Consider the following 22129-nt stretch of genomic DNA (forward strand, 5'->3'; position numbering starts at 1 on the left):
ATATCTCAGTGCTTCCAACTGTGTATTTTATTCTTATCAAAAGAGCTCTTTTAAGCTCATTTGGACATGAAAGTAACAGTATGAACAGACAAAGTCAACACAAATCCAGGTAAGGACAACTGCATCAATGCCCCCAATTAATGCCAAATGCAAAATGCTACTGGTTTAAGATATACCCAGTTTTAGAAATGGTAAAATGAAGAAAAATAGGCTTTTGAGAATCTTTGATATGGGAAACCTTGTTTTGTGGGTTACAAAGCTCACAAATGCAGTCCTCTTGTGAACTAGTGTCACCTGGACTACAGAATTTTTCTAATCACATAACATGGCTTCCTTTTTTAGTTGAAAGTTCTTTCCTTTTCTTAATTACAATTTTGTGTATTCTAAAAGGTTATTAATCATTAATAGCAAGTGGACAGGAGAAAAAGAACACTTATTTGATAAATACTAAGTCATTTTTATTTATAGAAAAAAATACATAAATTTAACAGGGCACCTCCTCTGAAGCAGTTCTAGCCTGGCAGAGACAGTTTGCAAACAAGACTGCTTACAAGATAACACACGAATATCATGACAGGGATAAAGCTTGGGGAATGCAGAAAAAGGGAGTTGGTATTTGGTCAAGATAGCTGACACGTAAGGCATCATGGAAGAATGAACATTTAAGGTCAGATGGGATTTCAACTGGAGAGGAAAGTGTAAGAATAAGGTATTCCAAATACGAGTAACACCCGGAAAGGTGAAGGGAGGAGTGCTACCCACAATGAGAAGAGTAAGTAAGTCATTTCACAATTTGGATACAGAAGTTTAAGTACAAAGTATAGATGAGCTAGAGATCCCCTTTAAACTAGTTGGGAGGTACAGCAATAATCTAGAGCAGGATGAAGAGGAACCATCTGGGGCAGTGGAAGGGAGAGAGCAGACATCAAAAAAGCAGCAGCTATGGAAGACAGGAGCCAACTCTCGTATGTTCAGACAGGCAGATCCAGTCAGGAGATGAAGTGTAAGCACAGAACCTCCGTGGTAAAGGTGCCATCAGAGCCAGAAGGACCTGTTAGGTGAAGACACACTGAAACTCAGAGGAGAAAGGAGAGAAAAAGGAAACAGACAGGTATCACACTGTGGGGGATGAAAGACAGCAGAAAGGAACGGGGGAAGAGTGGTATTCCAACAAAACAGTGGAGCACTGCAGAAGTATGTCTGAGTCATTGCCCAGCACTTGCTCTATGGTCAGTAGTCCATGTATCTGAGGTAACCCTGGGCAAGGAAGTGGTCAGGTTAGGGGTGGCAAAGCAAACTTCATATTCAGGAAAGGGGTCATACTAAGCTTATTTTGTAGAATATAGAAAATATATTAAAAAAAAAAAAACAGAACTTTAAAAATACTCACCAAACATCCATACATCACTAGCTGAGGTAAAACGTCGAAAATTGATTGACTCTGGAGCCATCCATTTAATAGGCAATTTTCCTTTGGAAGCTAGAAGATTAATTTTAGAAAATAAGTTTCCCCTGTTATGTGCTTGAGAACCTAAGATAGCTTTTCAGCATCAAAATAAAAAGCATCAACTATTCAACCCTTGGGACACTCTATTATTGCTCTGGTTTCTTACCTTTGTAGTAAGTACTGTCTTCCATGTATCGGGATAACCCAAAGTCTCCCAACTTTACACAATCATTTGAGGACACCAGGACATTCCGAGCAGCAATGTCCCTGATAAAGAATAAATTTTAACACAGTAAAAATGAATAAAAAATCCAAACTTATCTATGTTATTTAAAGATATACCAGTAGGAACTTTAAAAATCAGACAGTTTATGTACAATGGTGAACAGATTTATTAAGTTACAAAATACATATTTTATTTCATATATATGTCTTTTGGTAGATATTCACTCATGAATATATTGACAATTATTTTGAATGGTGGCAATATATATTTGCAAATAATGTTTATTAATGAAAGTGCTTATTACTTTTTAGGAATTCATATTACCAACTGTATTAACTGATAGTCATACACAACTAGGTCTATAACTTCACCATTGTTAAGGTAGCTCATTCAATAAAAGTTACCTTGTGAGCTTCTATGAATGACTTTGCTGATGCAGTTTATTGTAATGCTGTATTGAAAAAAACAATAACCCATAGCTAGGCATGGTGGCACATGTCTGTAATCCCAGGACTTGGGAGACTAAGGCAGGAGGACTGCCCTAAGTTTAAGGCCAGCCTGGACTACGGTGAGTTCAAGGCCAGCCTGAACTACATAGCAAGGCCCTGACTCAAGCGCCCTCCACAAAACACAATAACCCTGAAACAATACTTTACAGGGTCATTAAATCATGAGGACATTTTCACTTGCATTCAAATTATAGACCTGCAAGCTATAAAAAGAAATGAACAGAAATTCTGCAGAATGTCAACAGATGTCACTAGTGACACAGTGGTATCCTGGAAAGTCCTGAGACATTTATATATTTTGGGAAACATTTATATGTTCATTGATCTAATGCCAAAGACAGCCTATTGATCGTACATGTGAAAGGAATAAACAACCTAAAAGCTTCATGAAAAATCCTTTAACTATGTATTAATATGCCATGGCACTTCATGCTGAAAGGATGTAACATGCATGACTTGCTAGTGACTGCACAGTAGAATAAAATGGTACAAAAGTATCCATGAGGCACAGTAAGTAATCTCCACACCCCAGTCTCATCTACTGTTCCCCCGGCTCAGACAGCGATTTAGCAGCTTCATGACTGTCTTACCTGTGTACAAATCTTTTGCTCTCCAGATATGCAAGTGCTGTACTAAGCTGATAGGCATACAGGATCAGAGATGCCAGATCCAGGCTGTATTTCCTCACTTGTAAAAATGACCTCAGCTTTGGAAAAATGGTCAAGATAAAAAAGAAAAACAATCAGAGACAAAAAAAAAAAAAAAAACAAAAAAAAAACCGACAGCAGAAAGCTACACTCAATAATGTGATCACTTCCAAAGACACTCCATTCTCAGACTGTGGATTGAAGCCAGGGTCTCGTACAACGCTAGGCAAGGACTCAAACACTGAGCTAAAGCCCTAGCTTTCCAAATTCGTATCTAATAAGAGGATAGCTTTAATTCTCCCCTACCTAAAAAAATTTTCTAACAGATGAAACATTTTTAACTCACATATTAAAGTCATCTTTACTTGAAATGCTATTGTAAAATTAGAATCCTTATGACCAAAGACAAATTTCTAAAAAAAAAAAAAAAAAAAAAAGATATGCTTCATGGGAATGGATGAAAGTGTAGTATACATTACTGCGACATAGTAATAGTTGAAAGACAAAAGTAACACACAGAACAGTCCATTTGCTTCTACTGCAAACCTCACTCTGTCTCAGGATAGGTACTCATGTTATGAGGAGAAAAGGGAGGCAAGGAGTCCTCCCCAATTTCCTACTCCACAGTTTGAATGCAGAAGGGTAAAATGGTCACAGACTGACTACTTATCCCACTTGGTTTAGTAGTCCCTACTGATGTCATTAATTTAGCAAAAGACTAACACAGACATGAAAGGCACATGAATTTATTAACACCCTAATTCTACAAAATCAGTAAGAAAAAACATTTAGTAGATTTTTTTGTCACAAGAATTGGCAAATTCTCCAAAAGCAAAAGCGAAAAACCCCCTGTGAACCAAAAATATTCTATTTCATTTAGAAATGCAGGGCAGAAGGAAGAGGGGGGTATTTGATGACAAAAACTGCTGGCCTGCCTCCCCGCCTGGTTGTCTGATTCAGCACACTTGCTTGTAGTAGGGCGCAAGAATTTGCATTTCTAGCAAGTTTCCAGGTAATGGTGATGACTTATTAAAGTTTCTATATTTTGGAGAATTTCAAAGAGGGCTACTGACATGGTTATTACTCAGACTTTTCAAAGAAATTATGACTAATAGCAGCTGGTCTAGAAGATACTGCAAATTAATTTTTTGTTTGTTTGGGGGGTTTTTGAGACAAGGTCTTGCTATATAGTTCAAGCTGGGCTTGAATTCAGTGATCCTTCTGCCTCAGCCTCCTGAGTGCTAAAATTATAAGCATGCACTACCATACCTGGCTGCAAATTAAATTCTATAAATGCCTTAAGAAACTGTTTTGATTTACCTTAATGCAACATTAATTTACCCAAAGTCCATTAACATTGTTTCTTTCATGCTTCAATCATTGGGCTAGTTCTTTAGGCAACAATAAAAAAGAACTACTTGGTCAGCTATTGCTACCAGTTCCTATAAAATACCTGGATGGAAAAGGCAATGCTGCCAGTATTGGATGAAGGAAATTTAATGATAAAAGTCTTTTGTTTTTAGAGACAAGGTCTTGTTATATTTGCCAAGCTGTTTTCAAACTTCTGGCCTTCTTAGGTGTGGTGGCACACAACTATAATCTCAAATATTTAGGAGGCTGAAGCAGGGCAATCTTGTTAGCAGCTAGCCCAGGAAACAGAGAGACTGACTAGAGAAAAGAAAAAAAAGAGGGCTAAGGAACTAACTCAGTGGTAGAGTACTTCTCCAGATGTACAAGGCCTTGGGTTTAATCTCCTGTCACATATACACAAAAAATCCTGTAACAACAACCACACAATGATGACAACGACTTCCTAGGCTCAAGTAATCCACCTACTTCAGCCTCCTGTGAAGGTAAGTTCCACTGTACCTGGCTCAATGATGAAGATATTTCTATTCATATTTGCAGAATCAAGACCATACATAATCCTAAAACTTTTCTGAAAATACAGGAAATCCATACTTTCTTTTCTGAAGCAAAGGATATCAAACTCCAAATGCAGACTAAATGATTACAAAGCATGAGACTACTGCTTAGTCACCAACCCAGACAGGTCTGGAGATCACAGTACCTCTCCCAGTGTGCATAGCTCCATTATTATCCAGACAGGATTCTCTGTGATGACTCCAATCAGCTTCACAATATGAGGATGGTCAAACTGCCGCATTGTTACTAGGGAAAAAAGTTGTCCTGTTATTCTTTTTATAACTGTTAGTTTTTCTTAAGACTGGTCTAATTAAGACACAAGCCTGATGGTTTGGAGACTCTGAGCTTAATACCCTGGGTCAGTTTTACTCATGTCTTAAGGGGGCCAAAACTGACACAGAAAAGTTCTTTCTGCTGTTCAGGCACAGAATAACCACGACAGCCAACTCATGCTAAGGGAAATACAGGGTGAGAAAGGGACAAGAGACTACAATAAGAAAGAGCACAGTCTCCTCCCACAGGGCCCTCCAGGCTGTGAAGCACAGGCGAACGACTCTTCCAACCCACCTCGAAGACCTGATAGCAGCAGTGTCCTTAGAGCTGGGAACTCTTGGCTGCAGAGTCTCCTGTCCCAACCCTGCTGGCCTAGGTGAAGCCTCTGCCAGCTATCAAGGACATGGTGCCTTGTAGTAGCAGCAGGGTGGCATGGTGAGGAGAATGGCATGGTGAGGAGAGGGCCATTACAAGGGCCTTAGAAGGAGGGTCTGAAAGCTTGGCCACATTGGGCTATACAGCTGTGCAGATTTGGAACTTTGGGTGATCACTGTGTCCCAGTTGGACCCTATCTCCTCACAACAAGGACGAATTAAGGTCTCATCCATCCTGGAAGGTGAGGGAGCTCAGGCTGAGGATAAGTGGAACAGCTAGCGGGCCATGGGCAGTTGCCAGAGAGAGAAAAGGTAAAGTAGCATTTCACATTTGGCTAATTGGAAATGCCCCCTACCCTTTAGGAAGATTTACTAGCCACTTTTAGAAAGCCTGTAGGAAAAAAACTGCTCTCAACATCACCCTCAATCTTTTAAAAGAAAATAATGCATGTGGACAGTACAGATGTAAAGTGGTTGCCAACATATGATAAAGTAGAATTAGAAAATCACATATCTTGGAAATGCCCTTGTTTAAAAAAAATGACAGAAAAGAACGTTTTCTGCAAATGACTTTAAATGGAGTTTATTAGATCATGTGGAGAAATGACACTAGGTGTGACTGTCCACATTTATTCTGTATGAACTTACTGAAATTATTCTGATCAGGCCTGCAACCTCCTAAATAAAAGGACTGCTTAAATAAGAGACAAGTGGTATGATTTTAGGGCTACAGGAAGGTTAAAACCTTCTAACAGTATTCAACATTCCCTGGGGGTAGAGACTAAGAACTTCTCCGGGTGGCCCGTATTTATTTGGTTTTCAAACAAAGGATACTGAGGCAAGTGTGGGAACTGAGCAGGAGCTTGGGAGTCAGTTCAAAGACTTCAAGTAGTAAAATTTGCCAATTAAGAGACCTGTCTTATCTCTAAAGGTGGCAGATTTATTGCTCTGGAATAGGGGTATCAGCAGCCCATGTCCTTGGTTGCCTAGGCTGTGGTTATCTTGACTGCAGAGCACTATGCATATGCTCTTTTCCAACACAGCCAGAGGTCTGTGGTTCAGCATCTTAACCCTATACAACCAGGTCTCCAAAAGGTTGAGGATGTGGAACAGAAGAATGTGAGGAAAGAAGGTCTAGTACCAGACTCATTACACATAGAAGATGTTGTTTGCATTGTAACCGTTTTGTGTATTTTAGTCCTCATTACTATATATCCATATATATGTGATAATGTTAAAAACTTTATTGCAATATCTGAAATACCTTTCTAGATATTCTAAAGTGCCTGATACATGTTAGTAGAAGTACTAAAATAACTCATTTTGTAAATTTCTTCTTGTTAAAACTCACATGAAGTGTTATTTTGTTGGGGTAGTACACACTGTTTATGCACTGGTTCTCAGAAGAGAAGGAAATGCAGAGTGCTATGGCAGTGTACTTATACTGAGGCAAGCTACCATTGTATTGTCCCTTATGTATGTGTATTTTTTTTTTACTTTGCTGTGTATATAAGGTATGCAAAGGTCTGAATGAGTCCTTTTACAATATTTAATCTTCATAGATGTTAAAGAGATTGTCAGTTTTCAGTTGGTATACTAATAAATTTTGTACATTTTGTGTTGAAATTTCTAGGAAAAAATCTTTTTGAAAATTTAAGCATTTTAGCCCACTGGGTTAGTGGAGAAGGGAAGGGTTCTAGATGAGAATGCTCATATTTTAAGACACTTTCAACTACTATTACATATGTGCAGTTTAACCAAGACAGCTATGTATACATAATGAATAAATTGAGACTTCAAACATCTAGTATTACTTAAATGTTTAGAAGTGCTCAATGTATGCTAAATGTACAGGTAATAAAATACCATTTTGTTAGTATCTTTTTGCTAAAACTCATATGAAATATTGTCTTTTGGAAAGGGAATTATTAAATCACTTCTTGAGAAATATAATACTGTCTGTACTTGTTCTTTGATTTGGAGGAAGTGGGAGATAAGCAAAAGCAAAAATAGCATATTAGTGTGTTTATACTTGGAAATTTTCAGACATCATTTTTCTGAATGTTTTATGAGTTTTGTTTTGCTGTGCATACAGTTTTTACAACAGGAAAATAAGTTTAAATTTTGCAATTGTAACTATAACTCGGCCAATATGTCTATCCGGAGGCCTGTTGCCACTTTGATATTCAGTGAAATTTTGCTCCCAAGAAAGGCAGGATTATAATTTTTTTCTAACAGACTGAGTTGCTGTAGTGTGTTCATGGTTATCAAATTCTCTTGCAGCTTCGGAATTTTGAATTGGTGAGTATTCATAATATGTGGAAAAAAGCATAACAAACTGTACAAACTCACACAAAATGGCATGTCATATATGTACACATCAGACTTAGAATAATATCCAGCTAAGTTGCTTATGATTGCAAATGACTTTTCTCTTTGCCTCATGTGTTATTTCCTATAATACACTTATTAACTTAAAAAATTATTTTTTAACAATTAAAAGCTAAGCTAAAAACAAAAACAAAAAAAAAAAACTTCTCTGGACCAAGACAACTGTGGGCTATCTTTTCCTCTGGAATGTGATAAAGTAGGAACTTGTAATTCATTTAGCCTGGCAACATGCTCTGTGGTAAAAACCACTCCTGGATGGTAAAATGCTAAGGGAAGGAGAAAGAAGACTGCAACCAGCTGGTGAAAAGCCACAGCAAGAAGATTCCTACAGTATGGGGACTTTGCCATCCCTATCTATAGGTGTTCTCAGGGTATAATGACAGAGCTCAATAGTGGAGACAGAGAATACACAGGTTGCAGCACTGGAAATGTGCTACCTGGCCTGCTCAGAAAAGCCTAATGAACCCTGGCCTAGGCCATCTCTCACACCATCTCTCACATCCTATATACACATGTTAAAGCTCCTCAGGAGCTGAAATTCAGTGGTATCTGGGTTCATGAGCTTAATTCTTTCCATGATTCTGATTGCAAAATGAACTGGATGAGAACCAAATCACCTTTCCCCATAAGGTCAATACTGAACCTAACCACTGAATTTGATTTGGTGCTTGTCCAATTCCATTTGTGACCCGAACTGTTGAAAAAATTAAGTCCATGAACTGAGGTACCAATATATACTACAACAGTTTCAGCCCCCAGAAGTAAAACCTGAGCAACTATTTTAAAGAAAACAAGGTCAGTTTGATTTAACTACTCCTACAAAACTACATATTTGATTTCTATATTGTTGTCCCACAAAAAACAATATATATTCAAAATTTTAGAAAAAGATACATATTTGAAATTTGTGATTTTGAAAATATATAATGCACAAGAATTCCACCAAAGGTAAGGCAGATAAGAGAGCTGGGTAACAATAACTGATGTTATCTGTATTTTCTTGCCATAGGCACACTGTAGAAATAAATGAGGTGAGACAGAAGTCATGGGCCAGACCCTTTTCCTATATATAACTTACAAGATTCACAAACAGGATTAAGGATGTACTTGGACTTAATTGATGAAGTCACAATAATGATACCACATTAATTTGCTGGAGGGTTAGGTGGCAAATGTTTACAAAATGGAAAGTGGAAGATATTCATTTGATGTATGTGTAATGAAAACACCAAGATTCAGTCCAATAATAGCATCTACTGAGTGCCTTTCATGTGTCATGTCCTGTGCTGGGAATGGGTATGGAGCCATGAGCAAAACAGACATAGTCCCTGTTATCCTGGAGCTTAAGGCCTTGTGGGAGAGACAGACAATAATCAATGTGAACAACATATGCATTTAATCTTGACTTTGGAGAAACACAATGTGGTTCTATGACAGAGAACACCAAGGAAACGTCTATTTTAAGTATCTTGGTTAGAAAAGGGTTCTCTATGTAGGTGATGTTTAAGAGAAGCCTTGGAGGTTGAGAAGGGATAAAGTTTGTGACAGGACAACACCACAGCCCAAGAGTAGGTAAAGATGGCTTAAGGTGTACAAAATGGACAAGACCCTTGCTCTCCATGAGTTTACTCTCAGAAGAAAAGACCCAGTAACATATAACTCATCCAAGGAAGGTTCATCACAGGATACTCAAACCAAGAGCCAGAGGAACGTAGGTGGAGAAAGTCACTTCTAACAAAAATCACCTAGTAAGTCACCAGAAGTCTCTTCTAAAGTTTTTTTGGAAGAGATCTTTCTGATTTTGTAGCAGGACTAGGGGACTGGTCACAATCCTTACTCCTCCAGTAGTCTGTGAGCTCCAAAAAGGTAGAGAGTGTGTTTGTCTTGCTCATTTCTATATTCCCAGGCCTCGAAATCTCTGGGTTGGGATCATTTCATATATGTAAACCAATTCCAGTACAAAGATGTTTAATGGTGTAGCTAGCAAAGTGTAAACAAAAAGTATATCATCTATCCTTACATCTAATACATTGCATTTATGTGGCAAAAATCTATAGATATGTGCCAGTGGAAATCTGGACATTAATTTGCAAGGAAAAATAAATACAGTCGTCTCAAGAAGTAAAAACATTATTTTTCTTTTTCAAAGACAGGGTTTCACAGAGAGTTATATGGAGTTCCACAGAAATTTGCAGAAACTTACAGGCTTCTTGAAGGAATTTCTCTCTCACGCTGTCCGAAGTACAGTTTTTACATGTTTTAATTGCAACTGCCAAAGCTGGATTCTCCTGTGTAAAGGAAATTACAGAATCACACACATGCAAAAGGTTCTCTGTATCAAGCATCAGGCATATTCATGAGAAACTGTTTGTTTTATAACTCTGTGGATTCTATACTACATAGCAGTATAACTATAAAATCTTGTTTTTGCTACTGGGAATTGAACTCAGGACCTTGCACTTGCCAGGCAGGTGCTGTGTCACTGAGCTACATCCTCAGTGCTAAAATCTTAAAAAGAAAAATACTTTAAATTTTGGAGAAAATCCTCAGAGGAAAAATAGACGATGCATGCAAAACACTGCAGAGAGTCACTCATTCCCCTACCATGAATGCTAAGTGTCTGCCTCATGGCAGGTGCTGTTCTAGGTTCCTGGGATTCACCAGTGAACAACAGAGGCAGCAGTCCCTGTTCTTGCTCACCTTCTATTTCAGTAAGGAACCAATAATTATATACTACACTGGGAAAACAGTGTAACGAAGAGGCATTAGGATGTGGGACATGGGGTTTTGGCTGCTATCTGAGGAAGACCTCATTGAGAAGACAAGATGACAGCAAGGATTTGAAAGAAGAAAGGGTCAGCCACATGGTCAAGCTTGGTAAATTACTTCCAGCTGCAGAAAGAATGTGCTTGCCCTGCTCAATGAATACATGCATGGCCAGTAAGGCTGGCGTTGAGTATATGAAGGTGGAGATGATGGTGTCAGAAGGAAATGGTAAGGGAAACAGTGGGCAACACAGAACCCTGGCAAGCGCAAGGTCGTGAGTTCAATTCCTGATACTGGAAAAAAACAAGAACAAAAAAAAAAAACCCAAAAACAAAAGAAGGACTCAGGGTAGGGTCTGGGCAGAGGAGTGTGTGGTCGGAAGCAGGACCTCAAAGGAATACTCTGGCTATGCTGCTGAGACAGCTGGAGGTTAGGCAAGGAGCTCTGCAGGCCACTAGGGCATTACCCTGGGTGACAGATGATGGTGACTTGCATAAGTGTGGCAACAGTGGAGGTGAACAGAAGGAATGAGCCTCTGCACATGTTTTGAAGGTAAGAAAAAGTGGCTCCTGATGGACTGAGTGAGAGAGGGAGAAATTCTTATTTTTGGCCAAAAAAATTAAACTGGCAAGACAGAAGAAGAAGATCCTAAATTTAGCTATGGAAGTGGTAAGCTAGGGACATTAATGAAATACTGGAGGAACCAGGGCACAGTGGGTAGCAGGACAGTATGTCTAGGATGCAGGAAAAAGTCTGAGCTGGATATGGAAATCAGAAGTAGTCTGGTTCACAGGACTGCATGACATCATCAAGGGAAGACAGAGGTCCAAGGATGGTGCTCTATAGCTCTGCATAATGAAGTGGTCAGGGAGAAGAGAGGAAAATGGTAAGAGACCCTGGGCCCATGTTACCACCAACACAGGAGGAAACCTAAGAAAATGCACTGGCCTAGAAGCCAAAATATCTGTCTTTTTTTCAAGTTCAGAGTTTAAGAAATACTAGAAATGTAATATGAAAAATGATTTGCCACTTAAAGCTTTTCAACAGACTCTAGGGATGAATCTGGATAGCAACTATATGTACTGTACTTACCTTGGGGTTTATGTTATCTTTGTCAGAACTATTTACTCATCTTATTTCATATTATGTGTTTTTGTAAGGTGCCTCATACTGTTATGAAGGCAAAAAAGAAACAGAGAAAAGAAAGAGGGTTGGAGATTAGAGAAGAGCAAATGGGAACTTACACAGGTTTAAGAAATGCTGAGCCCTATCTCAGTCGCACTGTTGCTGCTGCTATTCTCTTTTTTTCAGAATCTTTCCCAAGCCTCCTTATGAAACGTAGATGAATCAACCAGGCAGAGATGTAGTTCAGGAGGGACAGTGGCACCACACAAGGAGTGTGATGCTATTGTGAATCTGCCTCTGTCTCCCTCTACACCCTCTTTGAAGAGTACGAAGTTATTTGGTCTTCAACAGGGTATATAATCTGTCTTTAATTTCTCAACAGGTTTTGATATTTCTATGCTTTATACAGATAATCTCAGATGTCATCTCATCCTCTGCAACCTGAATTCCACAGGCTAGGAGGCTTGTGGGCATCATGCTTCCCTGTAAGGTGCTGCTTGAAGGATGAATGAGGGCAATTTGTAGTTGTGACAAGTACCAAACAGTGGGCAACACAGAACCACTCTAGGCAGGAGCCACTGTCCCCAGCCAGGATGGAGCTGCCACTTGTCAGAATATTTGGCTCTGAAATGATGCCTATGATTAATTTCTTGAGCACTAATGAAACTTAACCGTGCCAACGGTTAAGAGTTCTTTCCTGAAAGAACTCTTGCTAATTAATTGTGGGAGGGGAGTCCACAAAAACAGTCACAGGTAGAAGGTACTGGCATTAAGAGATTTATGAAGATGAGATTTTACCTCTTTTCTTCTTCAAATCTATATATACACTGTTAGGTCCAGTTCTGGTCTCACTTCTACTAAGCTACCTTATCTATTGCCAAAGGAGTCAAGTGCCACTTACATACTGATCTTCCAATTGGTGTGTCTAGTCTCGACTATCTCTTTCAATCCAGATTCACATATTTAACCTATCCATTTGCTGTCTCCAGTAGAGGGGGAAAAAATAATCTCAAAAATGATATTCCCCAAATGGAATACCACTTGGCTACAAAGAATGACACATCTGAGACATTTGGAGGAAAATGGATGTACCTTGAAAATATAATGTTGATTGAAATAAACAGATACATTAGCTTAAATACCATATGGTATCTCTCGTTTGAGTGAAGCAAAGTGTAAGCAAAGAAATTGATAAAGGATGGATACAAAGGGATAAGGGGATGGATCTCTTACAATAGGGAAGTGGTCCAAGGAAACAAGGATGAGGGTTGAGAAAGAAGGAGAAAGAGAAATGAGAGGACTAAAGATGGACCATGTACAGGAACCTAATAACCCAAATTAATGTACACCCTATATGCCATAACATGAACTAAAACAACATAACAAGTATGAAAGACAGGGTGGGGAACAAGAAGAGGCAGGAGGAGAAGGGAAGAGGAAGGAAATTTAAAAAAAAAAGCTGTAATATGTACATATATCCCCTGCCCATGATGACTGTAATGGCATGAACTGCAAACATGTACTGATAATTAAAAAAAAAAGACATGCCCCAAACAGAGCTCCTGATTCCCACCACAAGGGTGGATTTTATATATCCACTTGATTGAGCCATGAGGTCTTTGGAATATTTGGTCTAATGTTATTTTGGATGTTTTCGTAAGGATGGTTTTAAACGAGCTTAACATTAAATCAGCAGACTGAGAAAAGCAGACTACCATCCCTGGTGTGGGTAGGCTTCATACAAAGAGGAAGAAACTTCTCTGCCTGACAGCCGGAACACTAGTATCTTCCTGCCCTCAGATTTGAACTACACTCTTTTCTCAGGCCTTCACACTTGGATTTGACTACAGCATTAGCCCTCTTACGAATCCAGTTTGCCAAATGTAGATCTTGGGGTTCAACAGCCTCCATAACCATACACACCAATTCCTTACAATAAATCTCCATGCAGTTCTGCCTCTCTGGGAGAAGGTATCAATCCCATTTCTTCCAAGAGTCTTCATCTTACTTAAATAGCATTCATATAGTTGTTCAGTGTAGACAATACAGTAGCCATTTTTGGTTCTGCTATTTTCACTGTCAGCTTGCTACAACCTTAACGAAAATGCTTACTTTTCCTTCTGCCATCCACACTTCATATGGCAGGGAGATATTTTAGAAATATTGATCAGATCATCTCATGAAGTCCAACTCTCTCCCATAGGGCACAGGCCCACTCTTCAGTTATCAGCTGTGTGACCCAGGTTAGCCTGGGAACTTTAGAAAGTTTACTTATCAGAGGTAGACGTAGAAGGAAGCTCAGAGATCATCTGGTTCAATTATTTAAGAGTCAAGAAGCCTAACCTTCCAACATCTAATAGGAAGGCACAGACATGCCTAAATTTGGGTCTTTCCATTCAATTTAGACCCACTGCTGTTTTTACTAAATTTTACCTTAAAAAGCAGAATTTAATTAAATAAAATATAAAAATATACAATGACTTAAATAATTTGATTGATGTAAGCACAAAGTAAAGATGATTAAAGCTGAACTTTAAAAAACTGAACTATGGGGGCTGGGGATTTAGCACAGAGCCTGCTTGGCAAGCGCGAGGTTGTGAGTTTGATTCCCAGTACAGGAAAAAAAAACAAAAAACAAAAACAAAAACAACAACAACAACAACAAAAAAAAACACCAAAAAAATCTGAACTACTAGTAAGTCTCTCACTATATGGTGGCAATTATCAGTTGTCTTTGGTAAAAAACCAAATCAATACAACTAATTTCTATAACTTTTTGGATATAAAAATAACATGCACTGGGGCATGTGTAAAGGATATTAAAAAAAAAAAGGAAAGTTGTGAAGGTACCGGTTTGCTGTTTCCAAAGTAGAGAAACAGAAGAGAATCAATTACCTATGTTGTTCTAACTTTATTAGCACTCTCTCTGTATACCTGTTTTATTCCAGTTAAAATTTTTTTTCTCTCCCAGTGAGACTTTCCTGTAATCCTAGCATGCAGGAAGCTGAGGCAGGAGGACTACCATGAGTTTGAGGCCACATAGTGAGTTCATGACCAGTCTGCACTACAAAGCGAGACTTTGTCTCAAAAATAAATTTAAAAATTTTTTTCTAAGCAAATATGCACGAATTCCAAAATGTCACTTAAAAAAATCAGCAATCTAATAATAATTAAAGATATATAAGTGCTAGTGATGATATTATGAGAGATGTAAAATGGTACAAGTGCCTTGAAATCTGTTTGGCAGTTTGTTAAAACGATAAAAGACTTACTGTGTAAGGAAGCCATTCTACCCCTGACTATATACAAAAGAAAACTGACACACTATATCCACTTAAAAACATGTACATGAATATTTACAGCAGCACTTTAATAACCAAAAAGTAGAAACAACCCAGATGTCTAAAAACTGAAGAATGGATAAAGAAAAGGTGGTATATCTATAAGGAACATTATTTGGCAATAAAAAGGAAAAGATCACAAATGTGTAATTCCATTTATCTGAAATGTCCAGAATAGGGAAACAGAGAGAAAAATGAGAGCAGTTACAAGAAGTTGGGGGAGGGTGGTGTGCATAACAATTGCTAATGTGTGCCAATTTTTTGAGGAGGTAAACATATTCTTAAATTGACTATGGTGATGGCTACACAACTCTGGAATACAGCCAGAAGCCCTGAATTATACACATTCACTGGTATCTTCTGGAGGGCAAACCACGGCAAACTAATGTCCTGTTCTTGAAGATGCAGGAAGTGGAAGTGAGTACTGCTAACTGCTATTGAGTTTGGTTTTCTGATTGGAATAGTCACTAATGCATCTACTGATGACAAATGCTGAGATATTAAATTAGACAGAGCCAGCCCCATAGGAGCAAATTTTACCTTTTTTGATATCTGAATATACCAAATAAGTTGACAGGTACAGTGAGCTTTTAAAAAAACACAAGTGTAAATACCCAGAAAAACAGCTTACAAAGACAAATAAGAGACAATTTAAACTTAAACAGTCAACCTCAGCCTAGATTTTTAGTACTGGCAAAGGACTTACTGGACTCATATATACGCCCTGATGTACATCACCAAATTGGCCTTCTCCAATACATCGTCCAAGTTCTATTCTTTCTCTTTGAATCTCATAATCCCTCGCTGCAAAACATGACGCACACATCAATAAATAAGTACAATATTCCAAATACAGAAACAACACTTAATACATAAATCACCCATCAGCAAAAACTTTATGTGTAATACGTCACTATATAAAAAATGCTTTAAACAGAGTGGAATTCTCTTAACACTTTAAAAAGAATTTGTATATCAGTTATGGTACTGGATAGACTACCAATGAATTCTACTAAAGGTAGATATATTTTTCATGCTGTTCCTAGGAGTCTTTGAATGTCTAATTTATCTCGTATCTACTTATCTAAATAATTAAACCAAATATTATATTATAAACCAACTATTAGTTTAGGAATTCACATATGAAGGTTATAAAAGCAATCACCTAAAGCAGTTATTTTAAAAATAACTAAAGTTTGTAAATAGAGACAACAAAAAATAGTATTATGAGTGAACTTTATGTTTTGAAAGTTTAAGAGTTTTCCACTTTACAATAATCCTATCTCTAGATTATTCATGGAGCTAAAAGAGTTTAAAGAGGTAGTTTCTGAAAACTAATTTCAAAATTAGATGCCTTCAAGTCAAAGTTGAACATATCAGCATCAATTCTTGAGAACACGTGCCTCAAATTAATGTATTAATTTGTGAGTTATATAAAAATCAATTGCTTAATAGGCTGTGGAGGCACATGAAAGAAAATACCCATTTGCAACATAATAGATTCAATTAACTACCTGATATTTTGATTTATTTCTAGTAAGTCTCTCATCCCCATAACCTGTATTGTATATATTCCATTAGTATCATCACCAATGAAATAAAACAGTAATCACATATTTAAAATCTTCCCTTTGGTGGTCAAATTAGAAGATGGCAGAACCTCTGGCCCAGTTTTTATATAACACCTTTCCTCTTTAAAATCACTTTAGCTAGTAATTTCATTGATTTAACAATATGAGTAAATCAATGACAAATAATTTTAAAATATAAAAGTTAACTGAAAACTGAAACATCCCAAATCACTCCAGTTGCAATTGCAAGCAAATGCAGTTATTTCAAAGGAATCCTGTTACCTTCATCTATTCCATAGCTTTCTGTATTGCAATTGAGAGAAAAAAATTGAAGACCTTGCTTAGAAATAACTAATAGCAATTACGTTAACAACAACAATATTGGAGAGTACATTTTACTAACACTTACTTTACTAAATATTTTAAGTACAAACATGAGTAAAAAAGAGAACTAAACACAAACAAAAACTATCCTTAAGTTGAACCAATGTTATTTAACTAATGCCCTTAAGTACCCATTTCATAAATTCCTATTTTATAACTCATTTTTGTGGCATTTGAGTAAAACATAGCTTTGTTAGGCATTTAATATTCAATTAGGAACAATAAATATACAAAGACAAATGTGGATTCTCTGCAGGAATGTACAAATGATTAAATGCCTAATCAACCTCCCCCCTTTAAAAAAAACTCCAAAACTAAAAGTTTAAACATTTTTCCAAATTGCTATTGGCAGTCAAAACACATACACTCAAGTTTCAACTCTTGCCTGGGTCACACTCACTCTCTGATAAAGAACTCTTGAAAGCCCACAAGGGGTCTGCCCAAGAAAATGCATCAGAGGCCTGGTGGCTTCTCTTTATTTTGGTTATGTCTCACTGTACACAGAAAATCCAAATAATACTTTTAAAAGTATTTAAATAATAAAAACCAAAATGTTTAGCTCTATTGAAATCTAAAATTGGGACATTCAAATTACTAAGAATTGTGAAACTTCCTTAAGAGGCAGATCTAGATGATCTAAGGGATTTGTCTCCACCCTCTTCCAACTGAAGTGTAAGGACTGAAGGCTAGAAGCTGTTTGCATTAGTTAGTCAGTGACAGTAATGAATAATTCCAAGGGAGAAATGCAATTTTTGTGTATGTGTGTCTGTATACTTTAAATAGCAAAAATTTTCAACAGAGGAAAAATAACATTATATTAACACAGAGCCAGAAAATAAGATTATAAAAATCTTGTAACTCACCCACATTAATTACTAGACATTTATATTTTGGCCCTCTCACCTTGAAATAGACACATATAGAATCGTCAAGGTTGAGAAGAACACTTTGGCTAAGCACTCAATGAGATTCTAAAGGATAATGAATATCTAAAACTTTTATATATGAGGTACTATCCATGAAATCTGAGCAAGAACAAAATGAGAAGTCTACTTACTTGAGGGCATGGTGTACGTATCTTCTTCATCTATAATCTCAGCATAATCATCTGTCTCTGTAAAAAACGAAGACAGTTATATTGGTAGAGGTTAAATATTGGACATCTTGGCCTCTAATATGATTTGAAAAGGCAAGTTGATCTGCCTAACCCCTTACTATGCTAAAATAGTCTTAAAATACTATTACTCAAGTTTTGATCACTAGACTCATTTGTGGAAATAAAAGTGACATCATTGTCCAACATGTTACAATACACAGACTTGTTTATCAGTTAGCAAATAGGCGAACACAGTAAGCCCTTATCAAAAAACAGAAAGACATGAAATAATTATGTGTAGAATTCAAATTAACCCATTTGTGCAGACTGCAGAACTCTCCTTTAGCTACAACAAATACATGTTTGAAACTACATTGTTGTGTACTGCGATCACTCCAAACAAGACAGGGATCTTTAAAACAAAGTATGATTTTACTGATTACTAGACATGACAGCTTAATCTGAAACTTCTCCTTAAGAGAAACAAATGAGGGCCGGATTTTTGAAGTGATTAACTGGGCTGATTTATTTCATTTATTGAGTTGAAGGTTGCAACCCTAGAATTTATCTTCTGTAACTTTTTAACTCAGATATTTGAAGAGTATATATTCATGTCAAAAATGTAAAAAGATTTATCAAAAAGAATAAAGTAAAACAGTGTACTAAAATCAGTTATTTTTTGAGATACTGTAATATCAAGGAATTTCAAAGTTTCCATTTGGTAATGCAGTAACTTAAAAATCCACTGCATTAGTGGAAGATTAAAAACAAACAAACAAAGAAACCCACACTCCTTTGAAGAAAACAATCACATCTCTGAATAACATTTATGTTACAAAACCACATGAGTTCAGTTTGTTTTTCTCCTTCTGGAAAAAGGAGAACTCTTAGCAGGTCCATTTGTAAGGACTATGCTGCTAGGCCTTTCATTTCTCAGGGTCACTAAGTTCCTACTGATAGCTAACCTGACTTGCCTATTTAACCCGAGAGAAACTAACACGATTAGTACTTGATTCAGACACTAAAGGTACAGAAGCCAAAGGAGAGACTGGGTATCTTTCCCAGTCGTTAGGACATCAATTGTTGCACATACTATAATGGTAATGATTGATATTAAACCTGTCACTGGAAGAATTTGTGTAGTCATTATCAAATATGATTAAAGTCTGCCATGATGAATATATTTAATATATATCAGAAACAAATGCTAAAAAGCAGTCCTTAAGATATGTATCAATCCAAAGTATTCTTAAGTCCTCTGACTGGTAGATACTTTGTGTTAGTTGTATGTTTATAAGTAATACTATTTACAGAATTAAAGAAAAAAAAATGTAAACCTTGTATTCTCTTATATCCAAATTTCTCTCTCTTATCCTCTGCTCTGTGAACACCAAGAACAGGAAACTGGCATTGCAAAGGCCTGTAGCTTTGCTTTTGTGTAGGTTTATCAAAAGAACTTGTCAATAAAAATCTGGGAGCTGTGCAGGCATCTGTAGCAACAAACTGAGCAGCAATCAATCTACTCTAATAGCCAGGACAATAATGGCCACGTAAATCACAGAGAGACATGTACCCATCATTTTGTTCTTATTCTATAATTTAGCAGACTCAGCTTCACAACACTCCTCTCAGAAAACAAATGCAAGCAAGGCTGCATTTCCATAAACAGTGGCCTCAGTTCCCTTTCTGCCTCCTTTCATGTGGAAAGTGCATCCATCTGGCTGACCCTAGAAGGTAGGACTCTTGCTGGGAAAGCTATTCAGACTTCCTACATCTGCTGCCCTCTCCAAGTCCTGCCCTTAAACTGTTCAAGGGACTTCAACAAACCCTGTAGTTAGTTCTGAGGTTTGACTCATCTGGCATTTCAGACTCCATTCCACAAGCACCACACTTCTCAGGGCTGCAGGGGATCAAACCAACCTATCCAGAAACAAACAAACCAAAAAATAAAAAACAAAAAAGAGAAGAAAAGAAAAAGAAAATCCTGGGCCAGAGATATAGCTCAGTGGCATAAGCACAAGGCCCTGAGTTCAATTTCTGGTACAAAAAAGAAAAGAAAGAAAAAATAGAAACCAAAGTATCAGGTGTCTACTGCCTGCGCAAAAAAGGGTATGAAACTAACAATGACAACAACAGCAGTGACCTCAAACCCAGTGCCTACCATGAGCTGAAGCTGGCTCACAGCCAAAGTGCCACTATATTCAGAGACCTCTCCTCAAACTAATTTGCCCCATCCCCTCTGCTCTCAATCATATACCCTAATTTACTGTCCTCATTACCCGTAAATGCCACGTATTATTTTGCTTCCTTGTTATCTGTTTATTTCTCCAGAACAGAATGTCTGGAGAACCCTCATATACCTTGTTTACATCTAAAGCATCACCTGGCACAGAAGGTGGGACTCAGGAGACAAAATGACAAAGATGACTGTACTGCAGCAGTACACTAATAGGATGACGTATCCCCAGACTCTGAAGCATCAGGATTTAAATTATCTGTGAAGGTGGCGCACATAGTGAATAGGAGAGCTGGTGCTGGACACGGAACAAGCCACATAATCACACATTTGACCTTTGGGAAGTCACTTCACCTAGCTGTGTTTTGGTTGTGATTGCATATGTGAAATAAAAAGCATCACCAACTTTGTGGGGTTATTAGGATTATAAGAGACATAAAGTTGAGATGTGGCCTTGCACATGACAGATGGATCAAGACATGGAAGTTCCTGTCTTGTTCTGTTTCTTGTGAGTTCTCTGGGATAGACCTGTACTTTAGGGGCTGAGATTCCTGCGTGCTGATCCTTTTAGTCAGTCTTGGTTTGACTGTAATGCCTTTAAGAACTGTCACATAAGACCTCCAGTACAGAAATCAAACCCTGAAACAATTCTAAAGGAATAAAAATAAAATGCCTAACGTATCTCAGCCTAGCTTACAACACTGATTTGGGAAGAATCATGTTGCTTACACTTTTATTAGTTCATAAAATCACAGGAAAGGGCCTTTAACTTTTAAAAGAGCTATGTGAATTCTATATAAAACCTGGGGAAAGCTATCTGGGAATTAATATTTGGGGTCAGGAATGTATACTGTGATGTAATGTGAACAGAATTTTACTGCAATTAGTTTTATGGGTTGGCTCTTATGGAGTGAACAATGCTGAAGGGACATAGTTCTGTGAAGATCTGTAACCTTCTGCTTAAGAGTTCCATGTGACAATTCTCTAATCTCTCTGTCTTTATGTCTTATCTCTTCATCTTTATCTGTGTGTGTGTGTGTGTGTGTGTGTGTGTGTGTGTGTGTCTGTCTGTCTGTCTGTCTGTTTCTCTCTCTCAGTACAGGATGCTCTCAGGAAGGCTCATCTAAACCTGTGAATTTGGAAGAGGATTTTAAGAAGCCTGTCCATGAGTTAAAGATTTAAAATATAAAACACTAAAATCTGGATGCAGTAGCACATGCCTGTATTCTCAGCTATGCAGGAGGCTGAAGCAGGAGGTTTGCATGGGCCTTGGACTTCAAGGCCAGCCTGGGTAATATAGTAAGACCCTGTCTCAAAAAAACAAACAAAAAACAATCAAGTATTTAAAAAGAAGACTTTTAAAATTTGGATAGCATAGTTTGAATGGTATGGTAGAAGACTCATTAAAAGACAGAAACTAACAGCTCAGAAAATAATACAGAACAAAAGAAAATAGGACAAAATAGTTGCTGCATCCCCATTTCAAAGTAAAGAGAGACAAAGTCACTACTGAAATTATGAACAGAACTGGATGATATTAAAGACTCATATTTTGTCATTAAAGGGCCTGATGCTTCTGGAGGTATTGTGCAGAAAGTCCATCTGACATTTAAGGGGAATGTATAGGTAGAAAAATGAATACCCCTTAGTTTACAAGTTCCAGGAACTGTGCAAGACCCTTCAAGCTCAAAACCTTGCCAGATAAATAAACCTGCACAATATTTCATGTATGAGGCAGAGAGTAATTCTGTTTCTGCTTCTCTGCCCTTCTTTATAGTGGCATCTGTATGCGGTGTGTGTATCAGAAATTCTGACAA

General features: G+C 37.5%; 1 protein-coding gene across 11 annotated transcripts in view; it reads right to left on the minus strand.

Annotated features, from left to right (window-relative positions):
• The window catches only part of Ptk2 (protein tyrosine kinase 2), a gene marked incomplete at its 5' end in the record, with an annotated part of 284866 nt that overhangs the window by 67123 nt on the left and 195614 nt on the right, over window positions 1-22129 (minus strand). For 7 of the 11 annotated variants that reach the window (XM_013521316.1, XM_013521321.1, XM_013521320.1 and 4 more), the window contains 8 exon segments: window positions 1391-1480; window positions 1614-1714; window positions 2773-2888; window positions 4901-5001; window positions 9997-10081; window positions 15732-15829; window positions 16879-16899; window positions 18038-18094. In XM_013521316.1, coding sequence (XP_013376770.1) covers window positions 1391-1480; window positions 1614-1714; window positions 2773-2888; window positions 4901-5001; window positions 9997-10081; window positions 15732-15829; window positions 16879-16899; window positions 18038-18094 — 669 coding nt within the window. 11 annotated transcript variants of the gene reach the window in all.

Source organism: Chinchilla lanigera, unplaced genomic scaffold (assembly GCF_000276665.1).
Source record: "Chinchilla lanigera isolate Chin_1 unplaced genomic scaffold, ChiLan1.0 scaffold00060, whole genome shotgun sequence".
Taxonomy (NCBI): Eukaryota; Metazoa; Chordata; class Mammalia; order Rodentia; family Chinchillidae; genus Chinchilla; species Chinchilla lanigera.